The sequence below is a fragment of the Nicotiana tomentosiformis genome, chromosome 2, assembly GCF_000390325.3.
Source record: "Nicotiana tomentosiformis chromosome 2, ASM39032v3, whole genome shotgun sequence".
Taxonomy (NCBI): Eukaryota; Viridiplantae; Streptophyta; class Magnoliopsida; order Solanales; family Solanaceae; genus Nicotiana; species Nicotiana tomentosiformis.
Genome location: NC_090813.1, coordinates 121,455,231 through 121,479,902, shown reverse-complemented (window position 1 = coordinate 121,479,902; position 24,672 = coordinate 121,455,231). Strand labels below are relative to the sequence as shown.

General features: G+C 36.7%; 3 protein-coding genes across 6 annotated transcripts; all 3 read right to left on the bottom strand.

Moving 5' to 3' along the window:
* Positions 1–11,072: 11,072 nt before the first annotated feature.
* LOC104116221 (protein WVD2-like 7) lies at positions 11,073–17,887 on the bottom strand. Of its 4 annotated transcripts, none has more exons than XM_070196041.1 (11): positions 17,835–17,887; positions 17,485–17,549; positions 15,156–15,257; positions 14,411–14,854; positions 13,517–13,888; positions 13,196–13,254; positions 13,006–13,080; positions 12,144–12,246; positions 11,977–12,039; positions 11,719–11,829; positions 11,073–11,436 (listed from the first exon to the last, which is right to left on the bottom strand). In XM_070196041.1, the coding sequence occupies exons 3-11, from the start codon at positions 15,222–15,224 to the stop codon at positions 11,209–11,211; spliced, it is 1,524 nt and encodes a 507-aa protein (XP_070052142.1). In that variant the 5' UTR covers positions 15,225–15,257; positions 17,485–17,549; positions 17,835–17,887; the 3' UTR covers positions 11,073–11,208. The 4 variants fall into 4 exon arrangements, with proteins under 4 accessions (XP_070052142.1, XP_070052141.1, XP_009625333.1 ...); XM_070196040.1 differs by lacking the exons at positions 17,485–17,549; positions 17,835–17,887 and adding exons at positions 16,689–16,827; positions 17,112–17,261; XM_009627038.4 differs by lacking the exons at positions 17,485–17,549; positions 17,835–17,887 and adding exons at positions 16,689–16,827; positions 17,112–17,261 and having other exon boundaries at positions 13,517–13,885.
* LOC104116220 (uncharacterized) lies at positions 17,257–21,551 on the bottom strand. The gene is made up of 4 exons (XM_070194034.1): positions 21,311–21,551; positions 17,835–17,980; positions 17,485–17,549; positions 17,257–17,404 (listed from the first exon to the last, which is right to left on the bottom strand). The coding sequence occupies exons 1-4, from the start codon at positions 21,549–21,551 to the stop codon at positions 17,257–17,259; spliced, it is 600 nt and encodes a 199-aa protein (XP_070050135.1).
* LOC104116223 (uncharacterized) lies at positions 20,912–23,530 on the bottom strand. Its single transcript, XM_070196039.1, has 6 exons — positions 23,095–23,530; positions 22,916–23,010; positions 22,369–22,505; positions 22,198–22,247; positions 22,015–22,089; positions 20,912–21,789 (listed from the first exon to the last, which is right to left on the bottom strand). The coding sequence occupies exons 1-6, from the start codon at positions 23,403–23,405 to the stop codon at positions 21,741–21,743; spliced, it is 717 nt and encodes a 238-aa protein (XP_070052140.1). The 5' UTR covers positions 23,406–23,530; the 3' UTR covers positions 20,912–21,740.
* Between the last annotated feature and the right edge of the window lie 1,142 nt (positions 23,531–24,672).

The following is a 24,672-nucleotide window of genomic DNA, read 5'->3' as shown; positions in this document are numbered from 1 at the left end:
AAAGACGCGAAGGAGTTCGTACGAAAATGTGATGAATTTCAAAGACACGCTCTGATGATTCATCAACCCGGGGAGTTGCTGCATTCGTTTTTGTCACCATGGTCATTCATGAAGTGGGGAATGAATATTGTTGGCCCCCTTCCATGGTCTCCCGGTAAGGCTCAATTTATATTATTTATGACTGACTATTTTTCAAAGTGGGTGGAAGCCCAAGCATACGAAAAGGTCAAAGAGAAAGAAGTCACCGACTTCATTTGGGATTATATCATATGCCGATTCTGAATGCCGACCGAGATCGTATGCGACAACGGAAAACAGTTATTCGGCAGCAAGGTAAGCAAATTTCTCGAGGATCATAAGATCAAAAGGATCCTATCAATACCCTACCACCTTGGTGGGAACGGGCAAGCAGAATTAACCAACAAAACTATACTCCAAAACCTCATAAAGAGGTTAACTGACGCCAAAGGAAGATGGAAGGAAATCCTGCCCGGAGTCTTATGGGCAAACCGAACGACCTCGAAGTCCAGTACCCAGGCTACTCCGTTCTCACTAGTCTATGGCGCCGAAGCTCTAATACCGGTCGAAGTCAGAGAACCAAGTCCCAGGCTCCGATATGCAACCAAGGAATCAAACGACGAGGCTATGAACGCGAGCCTAAATCTACTGGATGAAAGGCGCGAAGTAGCCCTTGTCCGGTTGGCCACCCAAAAGCAGCGAATCAAAAAGTATTACAATCGACGGGCCAACCTTCGAAACTTCAATGTCGGGGACTTGGTACTAAGGAATGTTAAACTAAACACCCGAAACCCGAACGAAGGGAAGTTGGGTCCGAACTAGGAAGGCCCTTGTCAGATTATTGAGATCACCGTAAAGGATCATACAAACTCGGAATGATGAATGGTGAGCAATTACTGAACAACTGGAACATAGCTCACTTGAAGCGATACTACTGCTAAGGTACGACCCCATTCATTTCCTTTTATTTATTTACATTCCGAACTAACACTTGCAGGGAACCATCAAAGAACGATACAATCTTTCAGCCTCAAAGCACGTGTTGCACTCTTTTTCCCTTGAACCTATTTTGTCCCAAATGGGTTTTTCGGCAAGGTTTTTAGGCAATAAGTAAATCGTGCTAACTTAGAATCGAAGGCCGGTTACGAACCGGTATCGAAGAACACAACAGTATTATAGGCCTCTCTTTGATAGGCCCCAAACACTGAAGGGATCACCCTCGGTTAATGACTTTAGCAAGAAAGGAAACTTTATGATTGAACGGTCACGGCTCGATCGATAGGATTTAGTGTAAGGGATAAAACAGTCACATGAACCGTGTCTGCATAGACTACTCGAGTCCTGGCACAAAACTTGTACGCATGTGTAACTATCACGCACAAGAATAAAAGTTTCTACCTTGCAGATAAATATCTTGTCCTTTAAGAATTTCTCTTTTTTCTCTTAAGGAATTTCTTACATTCGTTCGCCTAAAGGTATCGAGCCTAAGGGCCACCTTTATTCGGCTTCAAACGATCACACTCCCAATCAGAAGCTGCCGTCTGAAAACAAACTCGGACGGCTCGGATTATAGAAGCCAGATGGCACAAAGCCTATTTGGAGTTGCCCGAATTACAAGGCTACAACCATTCCGGTATATCGAAACCCGAGGGCACAAAGCCTATTTGGTATTGCCCGAATTAAAAGGCTACGACCATTTCGGGATATCGAAACCCGAGGGCACGAAACTTATTTGGCATTGCCCGAACTCCAAAAAGCTACGGCTAACCCCATTCGGGGATCGTTATCTAAGGCAAGTCCGGATAACTTGAGGTGACAAACCCATTGGTCAACACCCGAACTAAAAAGGCTATAGCCATACTAAAATGGCTCGGAGACGTCCGAGACCCGTAACAAAAAATAAGGCCTTCAAAATTTCATAACCGATTCTAAAGGCTACCCTCAGCAAAGTATAATCTAAACTACTTTGGAACAAAGTTTCCGGTAATACCGAACCCCCACGATGCCTTAAACAAAATAATATTGAAGGCAAAGTTTGTTCGAACCTCCGAACGTAACTTAACTATTGCATGCTAAGGTATTTCGATCTTTGTAAAGATAAGTAATAAAGCAAAGAGTAAATTCAAAAGTTGTTGAAGGGAAAAGCCTTATATACATATCAAAAATTCTTTTTACAAAGGCCAAACAACTCCGATGCAAATTTTTACAAAGGCCGAACGACCTCAACAAAAAGGTAATACAAAAAGCAAAAAACAAAAACATCTAAAAAGGGCCTAAGTGGCATATTCTTCGTCGGGGGCAGCATCATCACCTTCGGGGTCTCCGCCACCATCGGACTAGCCCAAATCTTCAAAATCCTCGGAATCTTCCTCCTCGAGATAGGCCAGCTTCCTGGCCTCGTCTTCGAGCACCTTGGCATTCTCAATCTCAGCCGATAAATCAAAACCCCGAGCGTGAACTTCCTCGAGAGCCTCCCTTCGGGATTGCCACTTCATATGATAAACTATATATTTTACAAGGTCCTGAGCCACATCGGCATCGGTCTTATACTAGGCCACCATTTCATCAGCTTCGGTTTTGACCACAACGACCTTTGACTTGGCCGTTTTAAGCTCTTTGGCCAGACTTTCTCAATCTGAGACAGGCGAACCTAACCGGGATTGGAGCTCCTCAACCTTTTTGGTTTGAACCTCGACCCTCTCCTTTGCCGCTCTAAGCTGGATTTCAACTGAAGTTAGTTGTTCCCAAGCAACCTCTTTTCCGAGGCTAGACGATCCATTCAGCTTCTCCATTCACCCATCTCAACTTTGACAATATCTATTTCAACTCAAAGCTGGTCAGTCCGATCGAGTTTCTGTTGGACCTGCAGATTTTGACCATTAGTCACCAAATCAAATTCATCGTCACTAACCTCAAAAACTTTTACCTACTCGACCAAATAAGCATATGTTCCTTCCGAGCAACTTCCAGCTCGGCGCGGAGGTTCTTAAGCTCCCCTTTGAACTGCTTGCTAAGAAGTTTAAAGGCGTCTCTCTTCTCAGTGAGCTCACGAGATTCAGCTTCGAGTTGTTTTAGCTCGTCCCAGTACCTTATAAAGGTCTCGTGATGAAGAACCAAGGCCTACGAGCACGAAGAAAAACACTAAGTTATCTACAAAATAATCTAAGTGTAAATAAAAAAATCACTTAGGAAAGCATGAAGTTACCCGGTTCAGCTCCTGTTGTGCTTCGTTGAAAAGGCAGTGTCCATCCACCTCGTTCATCTTGGCTTGATCATCCTCGGTCACCAAACATCGAAGATAACTGGTCACCCTTACGGGGGCGGAGAGGACTCAGGCATCCTCCATAAGGGAGATAATAATGGATCGATTCTAATCGGGATTAACACTTGGGGCAGGGAATCGATCGACTAATTTAGGGCTCGAGGAAAGCCCACTTACTTCATAGGGTGAGCTCTTCCTCGGTATCTCTAAATCTCCAAATTCGGTGGCGTCCTTCGTGGCCACCGAACCCACGCTGTAAAAAAACCACAGAATGGGTCGTTCGCTCTATAGGCCCCCTCGATGGGGCATTCTTTTACACCTTGAGCCTCGTTGAACATCGACTCTGTGAACGAGGGAGACTCGGCAACCTCTATCGGGCCAAGTGCTTCCTACGTAGCTTTGCCCGCATCACGGAAAGCTTCAGTTCCTGCCTCTTCCTCGGCCTTCCTGACTTTATGAAGATCGGCCTCGCCTCCCTCTAGTTTGGAGACCCATTGCCCTTCGAACTGCGGTAGCACGCTGGCTACCAGATCGAAAGCTTTTTCTTCCCCCTCGGACTCATCCCTCAATCGATAGAGTGAGTCAGGAGACAGTACTCGAGCATTAGTGCTTTCCTTGGGTTTACGCGCCAATCTTTTCCTTGGCTTCCTCTTCTCAGAGCTCGGAGAACTCGGAGCCATTTTTCTTTTCTTCTCTTTATCCTGCCTCGGAGCAGATGGTTCAGTAAGGATATCGTCATCACCGGATGGAGGCCTCATTGCGACATCTTTTGATAAACCTGCTAAAAGAAATAAAACGAGTAAGAACTCGACAACGCAGAAGGGAGATCAAATGCCACTTAAGAAAAATATCACCAAGGGAACGGGCCTCCCATCGGCCCTTCAAAAGCTTGCACCACGAACGCTCGGAATAGGGCCTTTGTGTAGTAATGCCCTCGACCCATTCCTTGAGTCAAGGAACTGCATCCGGCATCCAGCAATAGCTACACTACCACAAAACATAGATGAGAAGGGAGGAAAAGGAAAAGCGATGAACAGAATCTTGAAAGCAAGATTATACTTATGTGTCATGTTCCACTTCTCAGGAAATGGCATATGCTCGGCTGGGATCAAATCTGAGGTGTTCACTCGGACAAAGCAGCCTAACCAGTCTCGATCCTGATCTTCGTCGATGCTCGAGAACTGGGCCTTACTGGCCCGACGAGCAAGCTTGATTAGCCCCCCTCGATAAAGTCGGGGACTGTATAAGCGGTCGAGGGTGAAGGGATACCCCTTGATCTTGCTTACGAAAAAACGGAGGAGAATTACTATCCTCCAAAAAGAAGGGTGAATTTGACCAAGGGTAACCTCGTACCTCTTATAGAAGACAATAATGACCGGGTCCAAGGGACCCAGCGTGAAGGGATAAGTGTAAACATTCAAAACTCCCTCAACGTGGGTAGTGATGTCTTACTCAGGCTTGGAGACCACTATGTGCTTATTAGCCCAGTTGCAATCTTTCTTGACCTCGGAAAGGACGTCCTTGGTAATCGAGCAACTATATCTCGAGACTAGCTCACACCGACCCGGTACCGAGGAGGGCTTCTCGATCTTGAAATCAGCACCGGTCAGGCACCCACTAGGGATGAACATTTTCAGAGGAGGTTCCGGTGCCGGTTCCTCGGTAGCAGTAGACGAAGCGTTTTCCTCTACAGCCGGTCGCGAGGCAGAGGGAGTTACTTTTTGGGGAACGGATTTTGAAGTTTTCGCCATTTTTTTGATAAATGAAGAAAAGAGAGGGAGTTAAAAGATTAAACTTGATGGTTTAGGATAAAAACAGAGCTGAAGTTCTTATAAAGGATTTCAAAATAGTGAGAAATTTAATGCTTGGAAGTGTTGAAATTTCTAAAGGTACGAGGTGAGAAAGTTTGAAAGTAAAAATTTGAATGAACTAATAAGAGGATATTTATAGTTTTCCAGCGACTGTTCACATCTGGGAATGACCGACTGCCAACTGATGAGCATTTAATGCCATTAAGACTTGATTGACGAGACGCTTCGACTGTTTTGTCGTTTCTGTCACAAAATGTCGAAGTCAAGATCGGAAGTTCATGTCGTTTCTCGTCATCTACTCTCCAAAAAATGAGGGGACTATTTGTATACGGTCGAAATCGAGCTCGCTAATGACTTGGTAGATTAGGTTTGGAACGTGGCAACCAAGGAATGAAGATCGACCTTGAATCCCACCGAGCTAGGACCCGAGGTCGGAAAGCCTGCCTTCAGCTAACGGTGAGTCCGATGTCGACCTTAGCCTCGAACGAGCTTGGAGAGACATTGTTGAGATAACTAACAGAAGACCGAAATATCCGTGACCGGTCGGATATTGCGGTGGGAATCTCGCCACGTATCAATAAGGAACCGGCAATCAGCAAATTAAGAGATTTTTTTACCTTTTATAGAATTGTACCTAAAGTAGGACTCATCTACTATATAAAGGGGGTCTGATAATTCATTGAACATATTGTAACACGCATCCCAAAGCAATATATTGTTATTTTTAGTTCTTATTATTCTCTTGTCATTATGTTCTGATATCGATAAAAGCACTTTTGGCTCAAGGGCGGCTAACCTTCTAAGGCTAAGACTGTTCAACTTGTGCGATTTGCATTTACTTTCCCATTGTTTATTTCAATTTCAATTTGATTTATCATTTTGTATCAAGCTAGATCACGTATCATTAAAATCACGTACAAATTTAATTGTTATCCTATTTTGAGGGTAAACATATATCAACTAAAAATTATTGTAGGTGAATCAACTATAAATATTGATGTGAATAAACAATTCGTTACCAACTATAATATATTAAGATATACCGATGGTATAAAAAAATCATTACACAGCATGACTTAAATCCAAAAATAATCAATTTATATTTAACCTCAGTATTAAGAAATCTTGATTAAGATTTGGCGGATATCTAGTAGAATCTGAATACAGAACTCATGCGCTTGGGGCATCAATGAAGATTTTGGTTGAGATCATATTTGGATATGATTCCTTTTCCATGTCCATAGTTCTGTGTGTGTAGATATTACTAAGTACTTTGGAACTCAAAACATGTGGATACCCAAGAATAATATCAATTGAAGATGTTGCGTCTGTCTTATTAGTGTTGCATACATAACTAGCTAGGTCGTTGATGTTGGCGTACGTGGAACACAAAAATAGGGAAAGAGAAAGAACTGCTATTGCTAATGCACACCAAGCATATAATATCTATATTTATATATTATTAAAGTCAAGGAAAAAGGCACCACATTAAGTCAAGTGTCAACCTAGAAAATAGTCACATGACATAATTAGTTATTGATTATTTTTTTTGAATTTAAATATCTATAAAAAATAAAAATAAAAAAAAATAAAAAGAATCACCATCCATTTATAGCTTGTTTGGATAGTTGTTACCTATCGTTTTATAATGTATTGTATTATGTTGTATTGTATTGTATTGTATCATTTTATAAATACAATGTTTGGATAGATTGTATTGTTTACAGTTGTTAAATAACATTTTGTTATTTGGTTTGACTGTATCGTACTGTACTGTAACTGATAAGTTTACTAAAATACCATTAATTATTTAAATATTAAATTTATCAATAATTACGCATAAAAATAATTTAAGAAAATTTATTTCTGCTAATTTATCACCAAATATGTCTTAAAAATAGATTAAGCAATTAAATTAATGCAAATTCTAACAAAATTAGCAATTTTAGGTTAGAGTTGGAAGCAACAGAAGTTCTGGAAAAAAATGGACGAAGATAAAGTAGGTTATAGGTGGGAGATTTGGAGTTAATTTTTTTTTTAAAGGAGGTAAACGGTAAATGAAAAGAAAAATAGGAAACAATCCCACCACACAAAATCGGTTGTTTCAAAAAATGAGACTTTTCATTGTTCCGGAACAATAAATTTAACAATACAATACAACCAATTTTAATGAAACGTTCAAAACAAATATTGTTTTGAGATAACACTATAATACGATACAATGAGTAGCAACCATCCGAACAAGCTATTAGAAAAATAATACAATAATATTCGTATTATAGATAAATATTAAATGAAAAAAAATTAATGTATAAATAGGAGAATAGATATAATGTATTTTATCCACACTTTAAATTTATTTGATAAAATTAAATAAATAAATAATACTCAAAATTATTATTGATAAATTTAAATATCGAAATAGTTTGAGAAAGTCATAAAGGATAAAGTCAAGTTAAATTTCAAGAGTAATAAAAAATTATATTCATTATATTATATTAAATTGATAATTTATTAAAAATTCACATGTCAATTTAATAATATTAAGTAATGGATAATACAATTAGATAAGCAAGGAACAAATATATATATATATATATATATATATATATATATATAATTTGTGGGAAAATATAATAATATAAGATTTATAATCAGAATTAAGATGAGAAAAGTTGTACATATACACATAACTAAAATCATAATAAACAAATAGTCATAAAGGAAGGATACTATTTAAAAGAAATTCAAGGAATAGCATAAAAATTATATATACTATTAAATTTTTCATGTAGGAAATTTTAGTTAATAAATAGAACTCATAATTTCATAATGAAAAAAACAAAAATATAAAGATACTATTACGATATAATACATAAGATAAGTATATTATATATAAAACAAAAATTAATAATTATTAAAAATATTGTAGATTTTTTAAATAAATAATAAGAGGCTTATCTTTTTATATTTTTGATGAATTCAAAATTATAATTTAATAAAATAATATTAAATTATTTAAATTCAGTGAAATACAAAATGAGAAAACTAATCAAATATTACAATAGAAAAAAATCAACGAAAAGAGGAGGATAAAGATAATTATATGATATTTCTATTTTGAATAATTAATAAATAATCAATAAATAAATTACACTCAAGAATTATTGATAAATTTAGATAACTGAATAATTTTTAACAATATAACTTAAATTTGAAAAAAATAAAAATATTACCAGAGTAAGAAAAAAAAATATATATATATATATATATTATATTAAAAGAGAAATAGTATCAAAATATTAAGCTAGTTGACAAGTTAATATAAAGTCATAGTAAATGTATAACACTAAGTACTTGCTAATTTAATAATAAGAAAGAACAAATAAGGAACAAACAATTTATTTGATTACTATATAATGTCTATCCTTTGATTTTGTATATATTTTGTTATATTTCTGTACACTACATTAAATAATAAAATAACAACTAATATTTATTAAAATAATATAATATATTAGTTCATAATTTTGTAAGATTATTATTCTATCAAATTATCTGCGCTCTACCACTAGTTGGTTATAAAAGAAGGATTTAAGTGATGTACGTACACTAATGGTATAAAAAATATTTTATACTATCAATATATTTTAATCTATTATAACATATTAATTACTTTATTTTCCAAGTTGCTAATTCTATGTATTTTGAGTACTGAGTAGTTACCTGTTGTTAAAATCTTTTAGGTAGAAAAACGACATTACTACTGTTTTTCAAACTAAGGGTCAAGATAGAGAGATGTATATATACATAGGATGACTTGTCAACCAGTCTTCCCGGTCCCCAGAGGGGATTTCTATCACGTGTATGGGTGGGTTCTTCGAAACTTGAAACAACTAAGCACGCGTTTTGGACATAAGAATTGTAAAATTCTGGATAAATTGGAGTTTTTTTGGGTCTAAAATATTATTTGAAAATTCGAGTTTTGTTTGAATATGAATATAATTTGAAGCTTTTTTAAAAAAAATTGTGAATGATTTGAAGTAAAAAATTTAAAAAACAGTTTTTTAGTGTTTTTTAAATTTCGATATTTAATTTCAAATGAAATTTGAAATTTTCATGGTCAAACGCGGATTTCGAAAAAAAATGAAAAAAAAAACTGGGAAAAACTTATGGCCAAAATGGCTCTAAATGTTTGTCCCTCCTTTTTCTAATCTACTTTTACGATATCCTATACTTAAGAATAGAAGAAATGACGGTACAAATATCTGCCAGTCTATATGCTCGCAAAAAAGAAAGTAAGGTCAATTGATTAATTTGTAAATTATGCTACGATAATTCTCAACTATTTGATCTAAGTTTAACGAGTAAAGAGGGAAGCTTATGTAGAGTAAATCTGTGTCACGATTTCAAAAGAATAATTTGTTTACATTTCTTATAGACTTGGAAAGCACGTACAAGATTTCAAGACAATAATCAGTATGCGGAAGTTGACTAATGAATAAACCTTGCCTTGCTTCCCAAGTATATGTCATCCTCCAAATCCAAATGCACCCAATTCTATTCCTCTATATAACTACGTTCAATCTTTTCTTAATCCAATCAACTATCTGAGCTCACACAAACATAGCCAAGATGAAGAGAGAGGGTCGCCAACACGGTCTGGTTCGGACCTACCGTAAAAGAGAGGGCTCACACAAAAATTTGGGCTTCAGTTGGAACCCCAAGCCCAACTCCAACTCCAGGTATTTAGAGTCGGATCTATCTAGGCATTTTTATGGTTTCAAATTGAACTCATTGCTTTCAGCTTGAATATGATATTTACAATTATTAAAACACCTTGAATTTAGATATATAGCGAGATCATCTGAATCGACTGACTCTATATTCTGGATTCGCCTTTGTAGGGATGTTAACAAGTTGAATTCCCCTCCCACGGCTGGGTTTTTCACAAAGGTATCAACAAAGCCCTCCAACCATTCCAAGTTCACAGGCAAGTGTGGTAGGTCTAAGTGCACATGTTGTCATATGCACCCTGCTGGAAAGGCCAAGGGGATACAAAAACTGAGGGATTGTGACATCGTTTCTAGGCGCGGCTTGACCTTTTTCGGGTTCTCAGCTACTAGCATATTGGACCATTTGGCTAGTGAGTACATGGATTTTGATGATGATGAAATTTAAAATGGTGATGATAATGTTGCTTAAAGGCAACCACAACTGGTTGTTGATTCTGATTGCTCGCCACTTACAGTAGAAATTGAGGAGCTAGATAACTGTGATGACGAAAGAATGAGTTTTTGTAACGTGGGAGTTGTGTGGGAAAGGGTCGAAGAAGATGGCGATTTGTGTTTGGTGGAAGAAATGTGATTTAGTCCATTGACTTAGATTAATGTATTTACTGTCAAATAAATTGTTGTACTTTGATTCTTTTATGTTGAAATTGATTTTGCTGTGTTATTAGTAAAACAGTTCTTCGTATCAGATATCATGTATAGCTTGAGAAATAATAAAGCAGAACTACGTTGTAGTTATATATAAACGTCTTTGTGTTATGTAGCATAAGATGAAGCAGTTCGGTTGAGAAACACACTGCAGCCTTTTCATTTCAAATTGCAAAGGCCTTTGCCTGTATTCTTTCTTGTCATGTGCTGCACTGCACCTTCAGAGAGTTGCTATCAGACAATCGACTATACTCATCATCTGATTTGATTCCCAGGGTGGTACATGGATTAGGCACTAGATTGGAAAAATATGAGCTCGTTGCATCAGTTCATGCTTACAGAAATAATTCAAAATTGTGTAAGAAAAAAAATAAAATTTGAAAGACCAGTTACTGCAGCATAAGTTTGATATTTTAGGCATGCATTTCTCTCTGATACTTAAATTGATCTGGTTTGAACTTCACCCTGTAACTTTGTAGAATTTTACTTTATGTTGTGAAAAGGCAGATACTATATGGAACAATGGTCACACCGGAAAACTTAGCCTAAACACCAGGATTCAACTCTTCATAAAACAAATAACGGGGATCCCTTGCATATAGATAGCTTTAACACAAGATACACGATTTTCTTCTATATGATTATGTGATGATATACATCATACATCTCTGAACATTCAATTGGGGGAGACTCCAAATTGATGTTGAATATTTGGGGATGCATTCTGATCATGAGACACTACCGTTGGCAAGGTTTGAGAATTTATAGGTTTTGAGCTATTCTTCTTTCCTGATTTCTTGTAAGATCGCTTCTTGGTCGAATATGTAGAAGGTGGCTGCGATACCATTGTGCTGTTACTGGGCTTTGTTCCAGGTTTCGGTGACTGAGAACATTTTACTGGAGTCTGCACCAAATAAACCATATGAACCACTGTCCCAGAGGGAAGAGCATGGATAAAACCAGAACTATACTAAATATGAATTCAGAAGGTACTTGTGGAGAAAAATGTTGATTATGATGATCAGTTCATTGTTAGAGTACTTTAGACTATTAGAAATAAAAAGAAAACAATTGGTTGATCTAGTTAAATTCATCATGACCATGTATCATGACATGTTTTGACAATGGGGGGAAATTGGTTTTTTAGGAATATCTGAATTGGAAATACAAACGATTATGGTATTACCTTTTTTGTGTAATTTTTTGCTGTTTCTCTTTCCTTGTAAAACTTGGGCAGGGGACGAGCTCTGAAACAAAAGCTTTGTCGAAGTTTCCTAATCTCCATTTCAGCTTTCTCCTGCAAGCAAAAGGGCATTCATTCATGCCAAGTTAATTTGCTTTGCAACTGAAGAAGTCATGCCAAGGCACATTAAAGAGTTAAGTGGTTGGGAAGCCAATAAAGAAAGAAAAATTGCACAAGCCAATAAGGAAGCTCAGGAAGAACCTTGATTGTTGTTTGTAGCTGAACTTTCTGTACCTCCTTTGCATTGAATTTCTCCTCAAGCTTCTGAAGTAAAATTACAGGCGTAAGATGGGATTGGACTTAGAAAGGCAAGGAGATAGTCCTGATCTGAAGATGCCAAAACATGTAAAAAAAAAAAAAGGCCTTACCTGTTTCCTTCTTGCAGCTCTTTCTTCTGTCCTCAGGAGAAAAGGAGTGGATAAACTAGGTGATTGTAATTTGTTACGGCAAGCTGTGAAAGACTTGGGACAACTGAATAAAAATACTAAGGTGAGAGAGATTCAGTGGCACAACAAACTGACAAAATCATATAATCTCCATAATTCAACTTGGATTCATGCGCAGCTTTTTCCACACACCTGGTATATGATGGATTTATGCACCATTTCTTATTTGGCATATAGATTTTGTGCGCCATAAAGAATCACTTTACTATGTAGTTTCAATCTCCACTCACTTATTAACAAGACTATGGCTGTCGGCTGTCTGAATATAGAACTATGTTTTAGTAGAATCAACTGCTCTTCAACCTAAAATTCTAAAAGGAAAGCACGGTGTACAAGGCATCCCGCGTTCACTTAGGTCCGGGGAAGGCCGCACCCCAAGGGGTATGATATAGACAGCCTACCTTAATGCAAGCATTAGTGACTGCTTCCATGGCTCGAACCTAAAGGTCATTGGGAGACAACTTTTTCGTTGCTCCAAGACTCCCCTCAACCTAAAAATCTAGTAGAAAGAATATCAAATTATTTATCTTTCTTTATGAATTACAACTTTTTCGATAGAATAATTCTAATGCCAACCTATATTAGCTTTCATCCACTTGAATTTATAAATGAAAGGAATCGTATAATGGTAAAGTGCATTGACGATTACTGGAATGTCGTATTGGCAGTTTTACATGTTAACTCAACGCCCTTCTACCAATATTTTGCTGTCATAATATACATGTAGTCATCTACTGCCCGTAAAAAGTTAAATCTAAGGCCATTATTTCAAAGATATACTTACACAGCTGACAAAATATTCCATTTAGGACTGGCTGTTTGACTTCCTGAAACTGTCGGATGAATTGGTGTTGTCATGCTGTAAGGCAGTGGGAAGACAAAAGAACCAAGTTAGTGGTTGTTGCTGAAGTGAAATTCATGCAGTAATTTCGCAGTCAGAAAGCTCATACTGTCTTAATATGATAATTATATACCTTCTATTTTCAGAAGACGGGGTTGTCATGGGACGTTTGGTTGCACCATCTGAAGTTGCCTGCAGGTTTTAAACGAACAAAAGTCCAACAAAATTATTACGAGTTTAAGTTCTATCCATCGATGGTGTAGATCATTTATAATAATTACAGGGTAAATCTCTTTAACAAGCATTAATTATTAACCAGAAAAATATAGTAAGTTACTTGCTATCAGAGGTTAAACTATAGTGTTAGACTAAATAAGCAGACAACTGTTAGTGTAAAAAATTCAGGATTAGCTTTTAGTAAATGAGTGATAAATAAGCAGAGAAAAGTGAGTACCACAGTAGTCTTGAGAGGAGTTGCACACTTCTTAACGGCATTGGGAGCGACCTTTGAAATTTCCTTCTTGAGGGTGGTAGGAGGGGGAGGAGGCACCTTATCTGGCTCTTTGGCAGGGGTGTAATTCATCAATTTGCTTAAGGAATTTGAGCTTGATCTCTTTTCATTCGCCAAGACTGATGTTTGATTCTTGGTGATTGGAGTGAAATTGTTTTCTTTATTGACATGACATGTAATGTTATGCCTAGCTGGTGAAGATGGGAATTTCGTTTTTATTGAGTGAACGGATGATTTGAATGAAGAAAAAGCTGATCTTTTCTTGCTCGTAACACATGTAACATCATCATCGTCTTGCTTAGAGCTGGAACTCTGCTGAATCATTGATGAAAATCAGTTTCCATATACTTCTAGTAGGAGTATATTTTAGATCAATCAATGACTTAACCAATCCATCAATTAATCAACTAAGTCTCAGAATCTCAACTTAGTTGGAGTCGGCTAGATGAATACTCTATATCCTTTCCTCCCTATTAGAAGCCATTTCATGCAAGTAAGTTCTAAGTAGTAATTAATTTCTCTAAAACTAGAGGCTCTCGACATCTCACACGGACAAGTTATAACCAAACTACAAAAGCGTTGAGTGTTGACACATAGTATAAATTTAGTATAAGTAATAACAATAATACCACTAAGGGGTGTGGTGGGACGAGTAGGATCCTCCACCCTTAATCGAACGGGTGTGATTGGAATAACCCACCCTTTAATGGGAGCTACACAGTGCAAATTTGGACTAGTTGGGCCAGTAGGCACCGGATACCACATGGTTATAACAATTCAACAACTTACTACCAAGAATAGAAAACCCATACATAGAGCTGTGTAGTTCATATTTACCTTCACCTTGAGCAAAGGTTTGTCCGTATGAGACATTTGACTAAGCTCTGATCCTGAAATTGTTTCTTTATTCTCACGCACAATACCATTCGTTAGTTCTTTCTCTGGAGCAACAGTAGTTAAAGGACCCTTCACTGGGGCAGCATTTGCTGCTGTTAGAGTATTTTGTGTGATTTCTACATCGGGGTCTTTTTTGGTACTGTTAGAGGAGGGAGTAATATTGGATTGTTCAAGCAAAGCAGCAGCAGCCTTTTGGGCAGCAATTCTCTTGTAATGAGCTTCAAAGAAAGCTTTCTTTTGGGCAACAGAACCTGGTTGTGCATACCTCTCTGCTTCCTCCACGTAGCGTTTGTGAGAGAACGTCGACCATTTCTCCCATGCCAATGATTCATTCGTAAATCTCCCGAAAGAAATGGACTCCCCTGGAGCATGCATGCGGTTCCCCTGTATTTACAAGAAGAGGAAAAAAAACAATAACCTTTCAAAGGAAAGCTATGAACAACAACAACAACAACCTAGTGGTGTCCCGCAAGTGATATCTGGGGAGGGTAATTGTGTACGCAGACCTTACTCCTACCTATGAAGGGTAGAGAGGCTGTATTCGATAGACCTCGGCTCAAGAGCAAGGAAGGAAGGAAGGAAAGAAAAAGGAAAGCTATGAAGAAAGCAAGAAAATATGGTATATGTAGAAGCACTTGCGCAGTGTGTGTGTGTGTGTTTTAAGTATTGAAAGAGAGTAAAGTACCTGTTTAGCTTCATTGGGTATGGCAGAAGCGTAAGAGAAGGCATGCATAAGACAAGCTGAATCTCCCATTACAGGACAAAGCAAGAAAACAAACTGAGGAACCTGGAACAGTACTATAATGTTACCAGAAAAATTTACTAGGATTATTGTACTGCATAAAAAAATTTATTGGCATGTAATTTCTCTCTCACTTTACTCTCTGTATGGATCTGAGCATTTAAATTTGAAATTCAAATGGAAAAAAGTGTAAAAGAGAAACGTTGTTTAAAGGTAGGGACCCCTGCTAGCTGGTAGGGTAGGGAAAGAAAAAGTCGATGAAAATAGAAAAAGTTCTTGTTCTGCTTGCTTGACCAAGTCAGAAAGCTTGATTTCAGCTGAAGAGGTAGGGCCCAACTTTTGAACTTGATCATACTTCAAAGTTTCGACTGTTTTGAGAAATTGCAAGTGGCAGATGATTTTCCGATTAATGTTGTCCCACAATTTGCTTCTCTGAATGTTAACGAATATATATTTTGGATCATTTGCAAATAATCCAAATATAGTACTAAGCGAAGGAGTAACAAAACTTCATGTGACGTCTGGGCAAGAAAATAGTTTTGATTTGCATGTTTTTACGGTTTAGGTAGATTTTTTGGTGTGTTTTGTGTTTCTCATTAGTGTTTATTTTTTGTTTCCCAAAACATGCTTCTTTACATAACAATATTATTTGAGAAATTAGGCAAGAGAATTTTCATGTCACTTGCAACAGGGCTGAACCACCAGCTGTTACAATGTCATCCTTTCAAGTGAAAAACTGGAGTTAGCAGCTTAGCTTTGGCCTTAGGATACCATTTGAATTTTACCAAGAGTGAAAGAGCCATATCAATGAGCTGGACCCAAGCAAAGGCCATAATTATCAATTGCTACAGTTCAAATGCTATTCTATCACATGCTAACAACATTATAGTTTTGGGATAGAAGGTTAATACTTAATAGGTTATCGAACGTTTCCCTTTGTCTTCCTTAACTCGATAGCATTAGTGTTAGTATGATATCGTTTTATCCTTAGATTGCTATTACTATCTACCGCTCTATTGCTATCTTGGCTTCGATTTTCTTAATATCGTGTATTGTTACTACTTGCTGTCAATGCTTCTTTCATATTTTCTTTAGCTGAGGGTATATCAGAAACAACATCTCTGTCCTCCTAGGGTAAGGGTAAGGCTACGTACATCTTACCCTCCCGTAACCCCACCTGTGGGAATCTACTTGGTGGTGGTTGTTGTTGCTAACAACATTCTAATTTTGTGCTTTATTCGGCATCATTCATTACAAATAGTATCAATCATATGTTGTGTTCACGAAAAGGAAAAAGAAAACAAAAAGCAAGAAACCATATGTCAAGCTCCTGCTGTATTACTTCGCTTTGAATTAAGAAAATATTGGTTGTTAAAATTGCTGAGGCTTCTCAGAGCATTTGTGAACAAGAAGTAAAACAGAGGTAACAAATGAGAGTACCAATAACCAAATTCGTTCTCAAATTTGACATCTTACAGAGATCTAAGATTTCCGTGTTGTGTCAGCAGTTCAGAGTTGCCTCATCTGCCCATTGAGATCTCATTAATCATACTGTGAAATAGTTCTCTACTTCTCTTTCCCTTGTAACCCCGCTTCTTTTTCAGTCCTTTATTGCCTAATTGCAACAGTTACAGTAATAGTAAACAAACCAAAGATCAAAAAGTTGCACAACCTCATGCAATGGAATGAACATTTTGGCGGTTCTACAGGGAAAGATTAAGAAACCATGAATGTCATTAATTTTTTCAAGTCCATTGATCCTTTTTTCAAACTGCAATGCAATTCAGCTTTTTGTAATGTAGTTTCTTTTGAAATACCAGAATTTCATTGCTTAAAATATGCCACAAACTTGACTGCACAAATGACAGATATGAAGAACTAGTCATTGCCATGCCTTACCACAGCCTACTTAAAGAGGGTGGTCATTGTCCTACCACTTTGAGTGCGTGAGAAGATTGTCCTCTAACCATAAGTAGTGCAATTCTATTGTCTTCTAACCATCATCGATGTATAATATTAGTATATTCATGGGTTGATTCAAAAATCACTTTCTTCTGGGAGGATCCCGGCTCAGTCCATGTTTCTTTAGAGTTTTGATGTAATTTCTCATGAGCGTGAACTTGTCGCTCCCAAGATGGTAGAGGTAGTCCCACGTGAAGATGCCAGTCTTATGCAAGTCATCAAACAATAACCTATATTGAACCACATGGAAGATATGACAAAAAATAGCAAATGAGACTCCATACTGAAGACAGTTATGTGCTATTATTACCTCATCCCATAATTTCCAATAGGTTCAGCAGACATGATTCCCACATGTCGCCTCCCAGATATGACCTGATCCACAAGCACATAAAAGAGGAGAAATTTGAGTATAATAAGACTTCTTAAATACTAAATAAAGCTACATCAAAGAAATTTATGCTTGGTAACTGAATAGTAGCTCGCATAGCTTCATTGAGCACTGTTGTAACTTATAAGAATGGTCCAGTAAAAAAAACCAGGATGATGAACTCTCTAATGTGGAACAGCAGAAGTACTTATAAATCATCTAGGCATGGTAAAAACTAAATGTTCATCTCGTTTAACTAACAAAAAAGAAAGAAATTTACATCTAGTTACCTTCTCACCACCAACTGATCTGATCTTACTATCAACGGCTGGGCTATATATTCTCAAATACTCTGCTGACAAATTGTAATGACTACCATTGTCAAACTCCACCTCTACCTGGAGAATATTCACCAGACAACAAGTCAGCCCAAGTTCTATAATATCAGAAACACACAGTAAACAAGGTTCCAGAAACTTAAAATTTGAAGTGAATATGAATAATTTACCTACCATTAGAGACTAAATATTACTAGTAGATTCACTTATTCTGGAGAACTTCTCAAAAGAGCAGCATACCAGCATTGGAGTGTTAAATAGGTGGAACCATCACTTTTCAAGAGTAATAACATTGTGTATTTTAAACTGACATCGTAGGTCCATGTAATATGGTGAATCGTGAATATCATTTCATCCTTCTTTATTTTTTGATAACGAAAATTGGTGTTCCAAGCTCTTGAATATCATTTTATTCTTTCAATAGCAAAACAGCTACATTGCCTGTGAAATGCTTCATTAAGTTCAGTGAATTGCCATAGGTATCAATTTGAATCCAAAAAACGCACTTGCAACTGATGTATACTTCCAATTCAAGAGTAAAATACACAATGATGGGTTCATATGCCTCACACCTAAGCATATAATGCTAATAAGCGTGCATAGTAAGTGACTTACTAAGTTAAAAAAAATGAAACAGTAATTTTAGCATGGGGTACATTAGTAAACAATACCAAAATTTATCCTAAAGTTTGAATCATAAGGGAGTTAAACAAACTTCCTTTTCAATTCAAAATCCAAAGCCTAACATTATTTTTCCAATGTCCATATTTACTGCTCAAATTACTCTAAACTCCTCCTCATACGAACATAATCACCACGAGGAGTTGGCTAATAATCCAATGGAAAAAAAATAAAGTGAAAGTAACTTTCTCGAGAAGAAGTATCATCAACGTTCTATTTTAATATAATTTCCATGGATACTGCTGCAATTGCACACATCTAATACTTTCCATAATCCTATCCACTCACAGATATACTATATTGACAGAAAGCAGATTTATAGAAATTAATACTGCTATCTTTCGAATAACACAGTAACCATTTTCTTGGGCAAATTCTTTTGCAGTGGAAGTTAAAGCATGTTAATAAGCTTTAATTAACCAAGTAATAAGTTTAACACAAACTTCAAACTAAAATCATGCCCCAGAATTCTTTGATTAAAAAATATTAAACTTTCATTAAGCACACTTGTATGAGTAATTTCTTCTTAAGGGGTTAAAGATATCTATTTGATTGTTTTGCTAGGAGCTGATAAACGCTGAGATGATGTAGTTCTAGACAGTAAGCCAATTCATTGGTCTTTTAGGATGCAGAATCAGCTCTCAAACTGATACTAAATACATTATCAACCGTATTCACCTTTGAAAGAAAACTACTCTTGTAATTAGACAATTACAACTTAACTCCATCAGAATGAAATTGGGGGAAAGGAAAGGACTTGAAGCCTCCTACACCATACGCAAAGCTTAAAGTTGATGGATTCAAGAAATTCTTTTTCGGGGTACTCAAAAATCCTTTTCAGACAAGAGTGAGTTGCTAAGGTATGCCCTCCCCAGATCACATACTGAGTTGTTGAATCCAAGAAAGACATCAGTAATCTCAGAAAATCCACAGAAAGAAAAACTTTATTGATCTTATTTGAAAGGAGAAACACACATTATTGACCCAACATTAGAATAAAAGCAAAAAGAGAAAGAGAAAGTCATCAATCAACTGCACCTCAATAACAAATTAATTCGAATCAGTTCTATGTAATTCTTTTCTAAAATCTATTTTTCTATTTGAGTTCATTTCATTTCAATACTAGAAAAAGAAAAGGATGAAAGGAGAAAATCTATAAGAAAGAAACGTACAAACTTAGGAGCGTGAAGAGCAAATTTGGTGAGGCGTGGACAGTTTGCAGCAGTTTGTATGCTTCGAAAAGTCGTTTGTACAACATACATCTTTTTGCTTCTCCTCGTATACAGGGAGTCGGCTCATGGGCGGACTATGTACGTTCGGTATGAATTGGGCCGGGTACCCGATATAGTGGTTTGGTGGGTTAAATTAAAAAATAGCGAGATTTATAAGTGTTAATTGAAAAACAGTCACAGTTCCAAAAGTAATTGAAATTTAGCTACTTTTTATATAATCTGAATGAAAACACTGTTCAAAATCCAGAAAATATTTCAGCATAATATACTGGAGTTCGAACTTTTTACATGTGAACTTCCATCATAATATATTGGAGTTCTAGCATAATATACCGGTCCAACATAATATGTTGAAAGTTCATACGCAGGTGCTCCAATCTCCAGTATATTATGCTGGAACTTTCCGTGTTGCAGCAAAATAGTGGTTATTTTTCAATAACTTTGCAAACGCTGGCTATTTTTCAATTATCAGTCCGAAAACTGGCTAGCCCGTGCTATTTTTACTGGTTTATAGCTGAAAAGTAGCTCCGTGAGTGAATATGGGCTGTGTATTGGATCCGGGCCTTCAGATCTAGCACTTGACTGTGCTGCTTGGTTCTAGCAGTGAAAATGGTTGTTTGTGCTGCTTAGGGAAAGTGCACAAACAGCCATTTTTAAGGCTGATATTAGGAATTAGCCGGTCCTTATTTTGTCCTGAAAATTTAAACTAAAAATTTTAATTTCAGGATAATTCAGAACATTTGTGTCTCAAAAAATTGAACTAAAAAACTAAAATTCAGAATATTTTGGCTAATTCCTAAATAGCAACACTTTAGAGTGGCTACCTGGTATCATTTCTACCACCCTTTAAGCTTCTTTACTTTTTAGTACATTTTTTTTTTCTTATTTAACACCTACAACATTTGACCAACATCGTTTATTTTTTCTAAAAACATTTTATGATTTTATGAATTATCAGTTTGTATTTTGTATAGTATAATATAAAGAGGTAAAGTACAACTTTATACAGTATTATTTGAAATTTGATATAACTTAAAGGTAAGTAATTCAATAAGTTCAAGCAATAATAAGTGCTTCACATATAAAATCTAATCAGGGAGATGCAAGCATCGGACAACAGGGATTAATCATGGCTTCTTTCGGAACAATTGTCAAGAACTATAAAGCATAGACAGAAAAGAGAAACAGATATGCTGCTTCAAATGCTGTGTTGTTGATGCGAAATGATTAAGTGGCCACAATGACTTTCCAGTAGGGATGATTAACTCAGTGCTTTATGAAATTGTTGGTCTCCGTTTTCAGCCGTGTCTTCTGCAGACACATTTATAGCTTGGACTTGCTCACTCGGAGTTTATCAATAAAAAAATATGCATAAGAATTCAAGCAGGCAAGGAGGTCCAATACTTTGTTTGAACTATCAAGAATACATCATTCTACAAGTTTGGTTAGTTTTCACTATTGCTTTAGTGGCTTCACATTAGGAAATCTAAGTTTATGTTCTTCGGTCTCTAATACGAATGTTGTTAATGGCTCTTGATGCCATGGCCCTCAAATTCGATCTGGCCAGAGCAAGAGAATTCCTATACTGCTCATCAGAACGCCTTGTCCTTAAGTTCCTCGTGAACTCCTCTCTCTGCAATCGCAATGCTAATGCAGCATCCTGATATTGGCTTGGTGGTAACTCTCTCCTTGCCCTTAGGCTAATCTCTCCACCTCCGTTTGATGTCCCAGATGTCCTGACACTATGTCTTCTCATAATGTGAGAATTCCTTCTTTGTGGATCTCGAGAGCCAGATTCTGGACTATGTAATGCTAGGACCCTATCTATTCTACTTCTTGAAATATTAGAATGATTAGCAATTCTTGCTGGACTTTGATGCTGAGCTTCTCTACTATTTAAAGCTCCAGCTGTTTTTCTTGCTTCTACTTCTTTAGGAAATAGTAGTTAAATCGTATTCCAAAGGACTGTGTTTACAGTGCAATACCTCCCATTGCTGCAAAATCAAGTCAGGGTGATCATATCAATTCTGGAAGTCTTGAAATTTCGCAAACCTAAGATAAAAAAATTAGAGTGCCATCTCTCTAAAAACACGTAATCTTTTAGATGTGGCAATTCACAAAAATCGACAGGAAGTCTAATCATTCTTTTCTTCCTCAATAAGATCTCCCCTCCAGCGTAGTAGAAGTGTTTCGCGAATGCTAATAAATAGTAGTAGTACCTGATAAGCTGTCTGCACTTGGGGCATTTCTTCCCGCATTTGTCAGTAGCAGATCGCAAACACTTCCTACAGAAACTGTAGACATAATTGGACCAAATAAGTTAGAACCTATTACTGAAAATTTCTACTAAGTATTGTTGTATGAATCTTAGTTAATGTGGATGTCAATTAGATTGTACGTACCTGTGTCCACAAGGAGTGGTACTAGGTTCATAACAAATCTCCAAACAAATCTGCAAATACAAATAAAATAACTCAAACTTGAAATTTTATAAAAGGCAATAAGCATTCCTGTGGATTTTGGACTAAAGAAAATGCACATCAACATTCAAGAATGGACTCCTTGACACTTACAGCGCAAGAAAGCTCTGCACGAAGTTGATCCATGCAGAGATTGGCTGAAGCAGAAGAGCTTTGTTCTTTTGATGCTTCAGCCTCTTTCTTATCTCCTTCTCCTGTGGATTTTGGTTCTGTCTTCTTCTTCTCAGTTTCTACTCAACATTGAAATGAAAACTATTTTACTACTTGTAACATGTTGAAATTAAGGTTTACTCAGAGGATTTGGCTCTGGCTTCCTTTACTCAGTTTCGGCTAAACATTGAAATGATTTTTTTTTTCTAGTTGTAACATGTTGAGATTAAAGTTGCTCAATCCTTATGTTGGTACACTTACACTAACTATGGTGTTTGGCAGAAGTCTTTTTAATTTGTTATTTTTATGTGTCAGTAGAAAATATAGATGAAACTATAGTATTGAAGAACCCAAATGAAACAGTTCCTAATTGAACAAAGTGAATATTAAGAATTCATACAAATGACTCCAACTAATTCGGAATTGAAGCATAGTAATTAGTATTTACTACTAAACAATTCACATTTGAGAAATGATAAAAAAGAAAAACCTTGTTTTGCAGCGTCGTCATCATCATCATCATCGTCAAGATCAAGAACAACAACACGTACGGAAGCAGGGCTCTTCTTCTGAGCCCTTCGTTTCCTGGAAATGTCAGAAAATATTAAGCATTTCCAATCACCCAAATAAAAATTGCCGAGACAATGTTCAATTTAACAGTGTAATTACCTTCTGGAATTAGAAGGCGGAGTCACAAAACGCTGCAAATCAGGAAGTTTGTTTTGTTTACGTTGGGATTCAGGAGTGTCTTCGACAATAAGAGTAGCCATCAAAAGCGCCTCTTCGTCCCAACCCGTCATTGCAGCCACTGATCTGAATCTTGGGCTGAACAACAACGCCTCACGTTTTTCTCCATCTTCGGCTTTTGCGTTACTGGGGCTTTTCTTCACCTCTTCATTCACCATTCTGTATTGTGATTCCCTGTTTCTTGGATGAAATGAACTGTTGCTTAAGAGAAAATGGATGCAGGTTTTTGGCATTAACGGTCAAGTATCTCGAATGTAACATGGGCTTCTTTCTGGGCCTAACGGCTATTTTTGGGGGATGATGACGATGATGACACTGTTTAGGCTTCTTTCTGGGCCTAACATGAGTTTTTCGGCTACCAACTAAATAGTTTCTGGCGTGGACATAACACCCCTAATTGTTTTTCTCTGGATTCGTTTTTTTCTCTCACTTTTTGTCCTTGTGCTTTAGGTTAACTCTAGTTTTAGTCCATCTATTACAATATTTAATACATTTACCCTTAGATTCTATGAAGTTAATGAGTTTAGTCCTCCAATTCCAATACATGCAAATCACAACCTTGCCGGCTAAACTAAGTCCTCCAAGGCTTGAGTAATTATGTCTAGCAACGAACTCCGTTTTTATGTTCAATTTTGGAAATGCAAGACTTATATAATCACGAACCAACGTTTTATATGACAAAAATGAAATTAATTATCTTGCAAGGTTGTGCACTTTATTTTTGAAAAAAACTTCGTGAACTTTCATCCGTTAAGAGCAAAGAAATGAGGAATTGTCATTGTGAGGGAAAGCCGGCTTAAGGTCTAAGCCAAAAAACCTTTATTTTAGGCCTCCAAAACATTGAGATCTCAGAAATTATTACTTATTTAATGACCCTATCTTTTAAAGAATAACAATTTCGATTATACTGCTGTGAATGAGCTTGAACCGCTTCAATGGAGATTCCATAGAATGTTCTCGAAACTCAGAAGCAAATGATATTGAGAGGAAGAAGAGAAATATTGAAGCAAGAATCTCAAATTTTATTTTGTAAAATGAGGACTTATATACAAGAAGTTTTAACAAGAAAATAACAACCACTAACTAACCTCCAGCTGGTATAAGTAACTGTCAGCTGACAACTAACTCACTTAACACACTAACATCTAATAATTAATAATTTTTGCATCTTAACATCCCCCCTCACTCAAGTTGGAAGTGAGTGAAGCACATACAACTTGTGCAATATAGCAGAATGTTTGATGCCTGTTAAGGCCTTGGTCAGTATGTCTGCTAGTTGAGCACTGGTGGTGATATGGTGCAAGGAAATGAGACTTTCCTGAAGTTTATCCCACCCAAAGTGACAATCAACTTCGATGTGTTTAGTTCGTTCATGAAAAACTGAATTCCTGGCTATATGAAATGCAGATTGGCTGTCACAGTAGACGTCAATAGGATGAAGGAATGGAACAGTTAACTCTTCAAATAACCTGCTCAGCCAAACCAGTTCTCCTACAATAT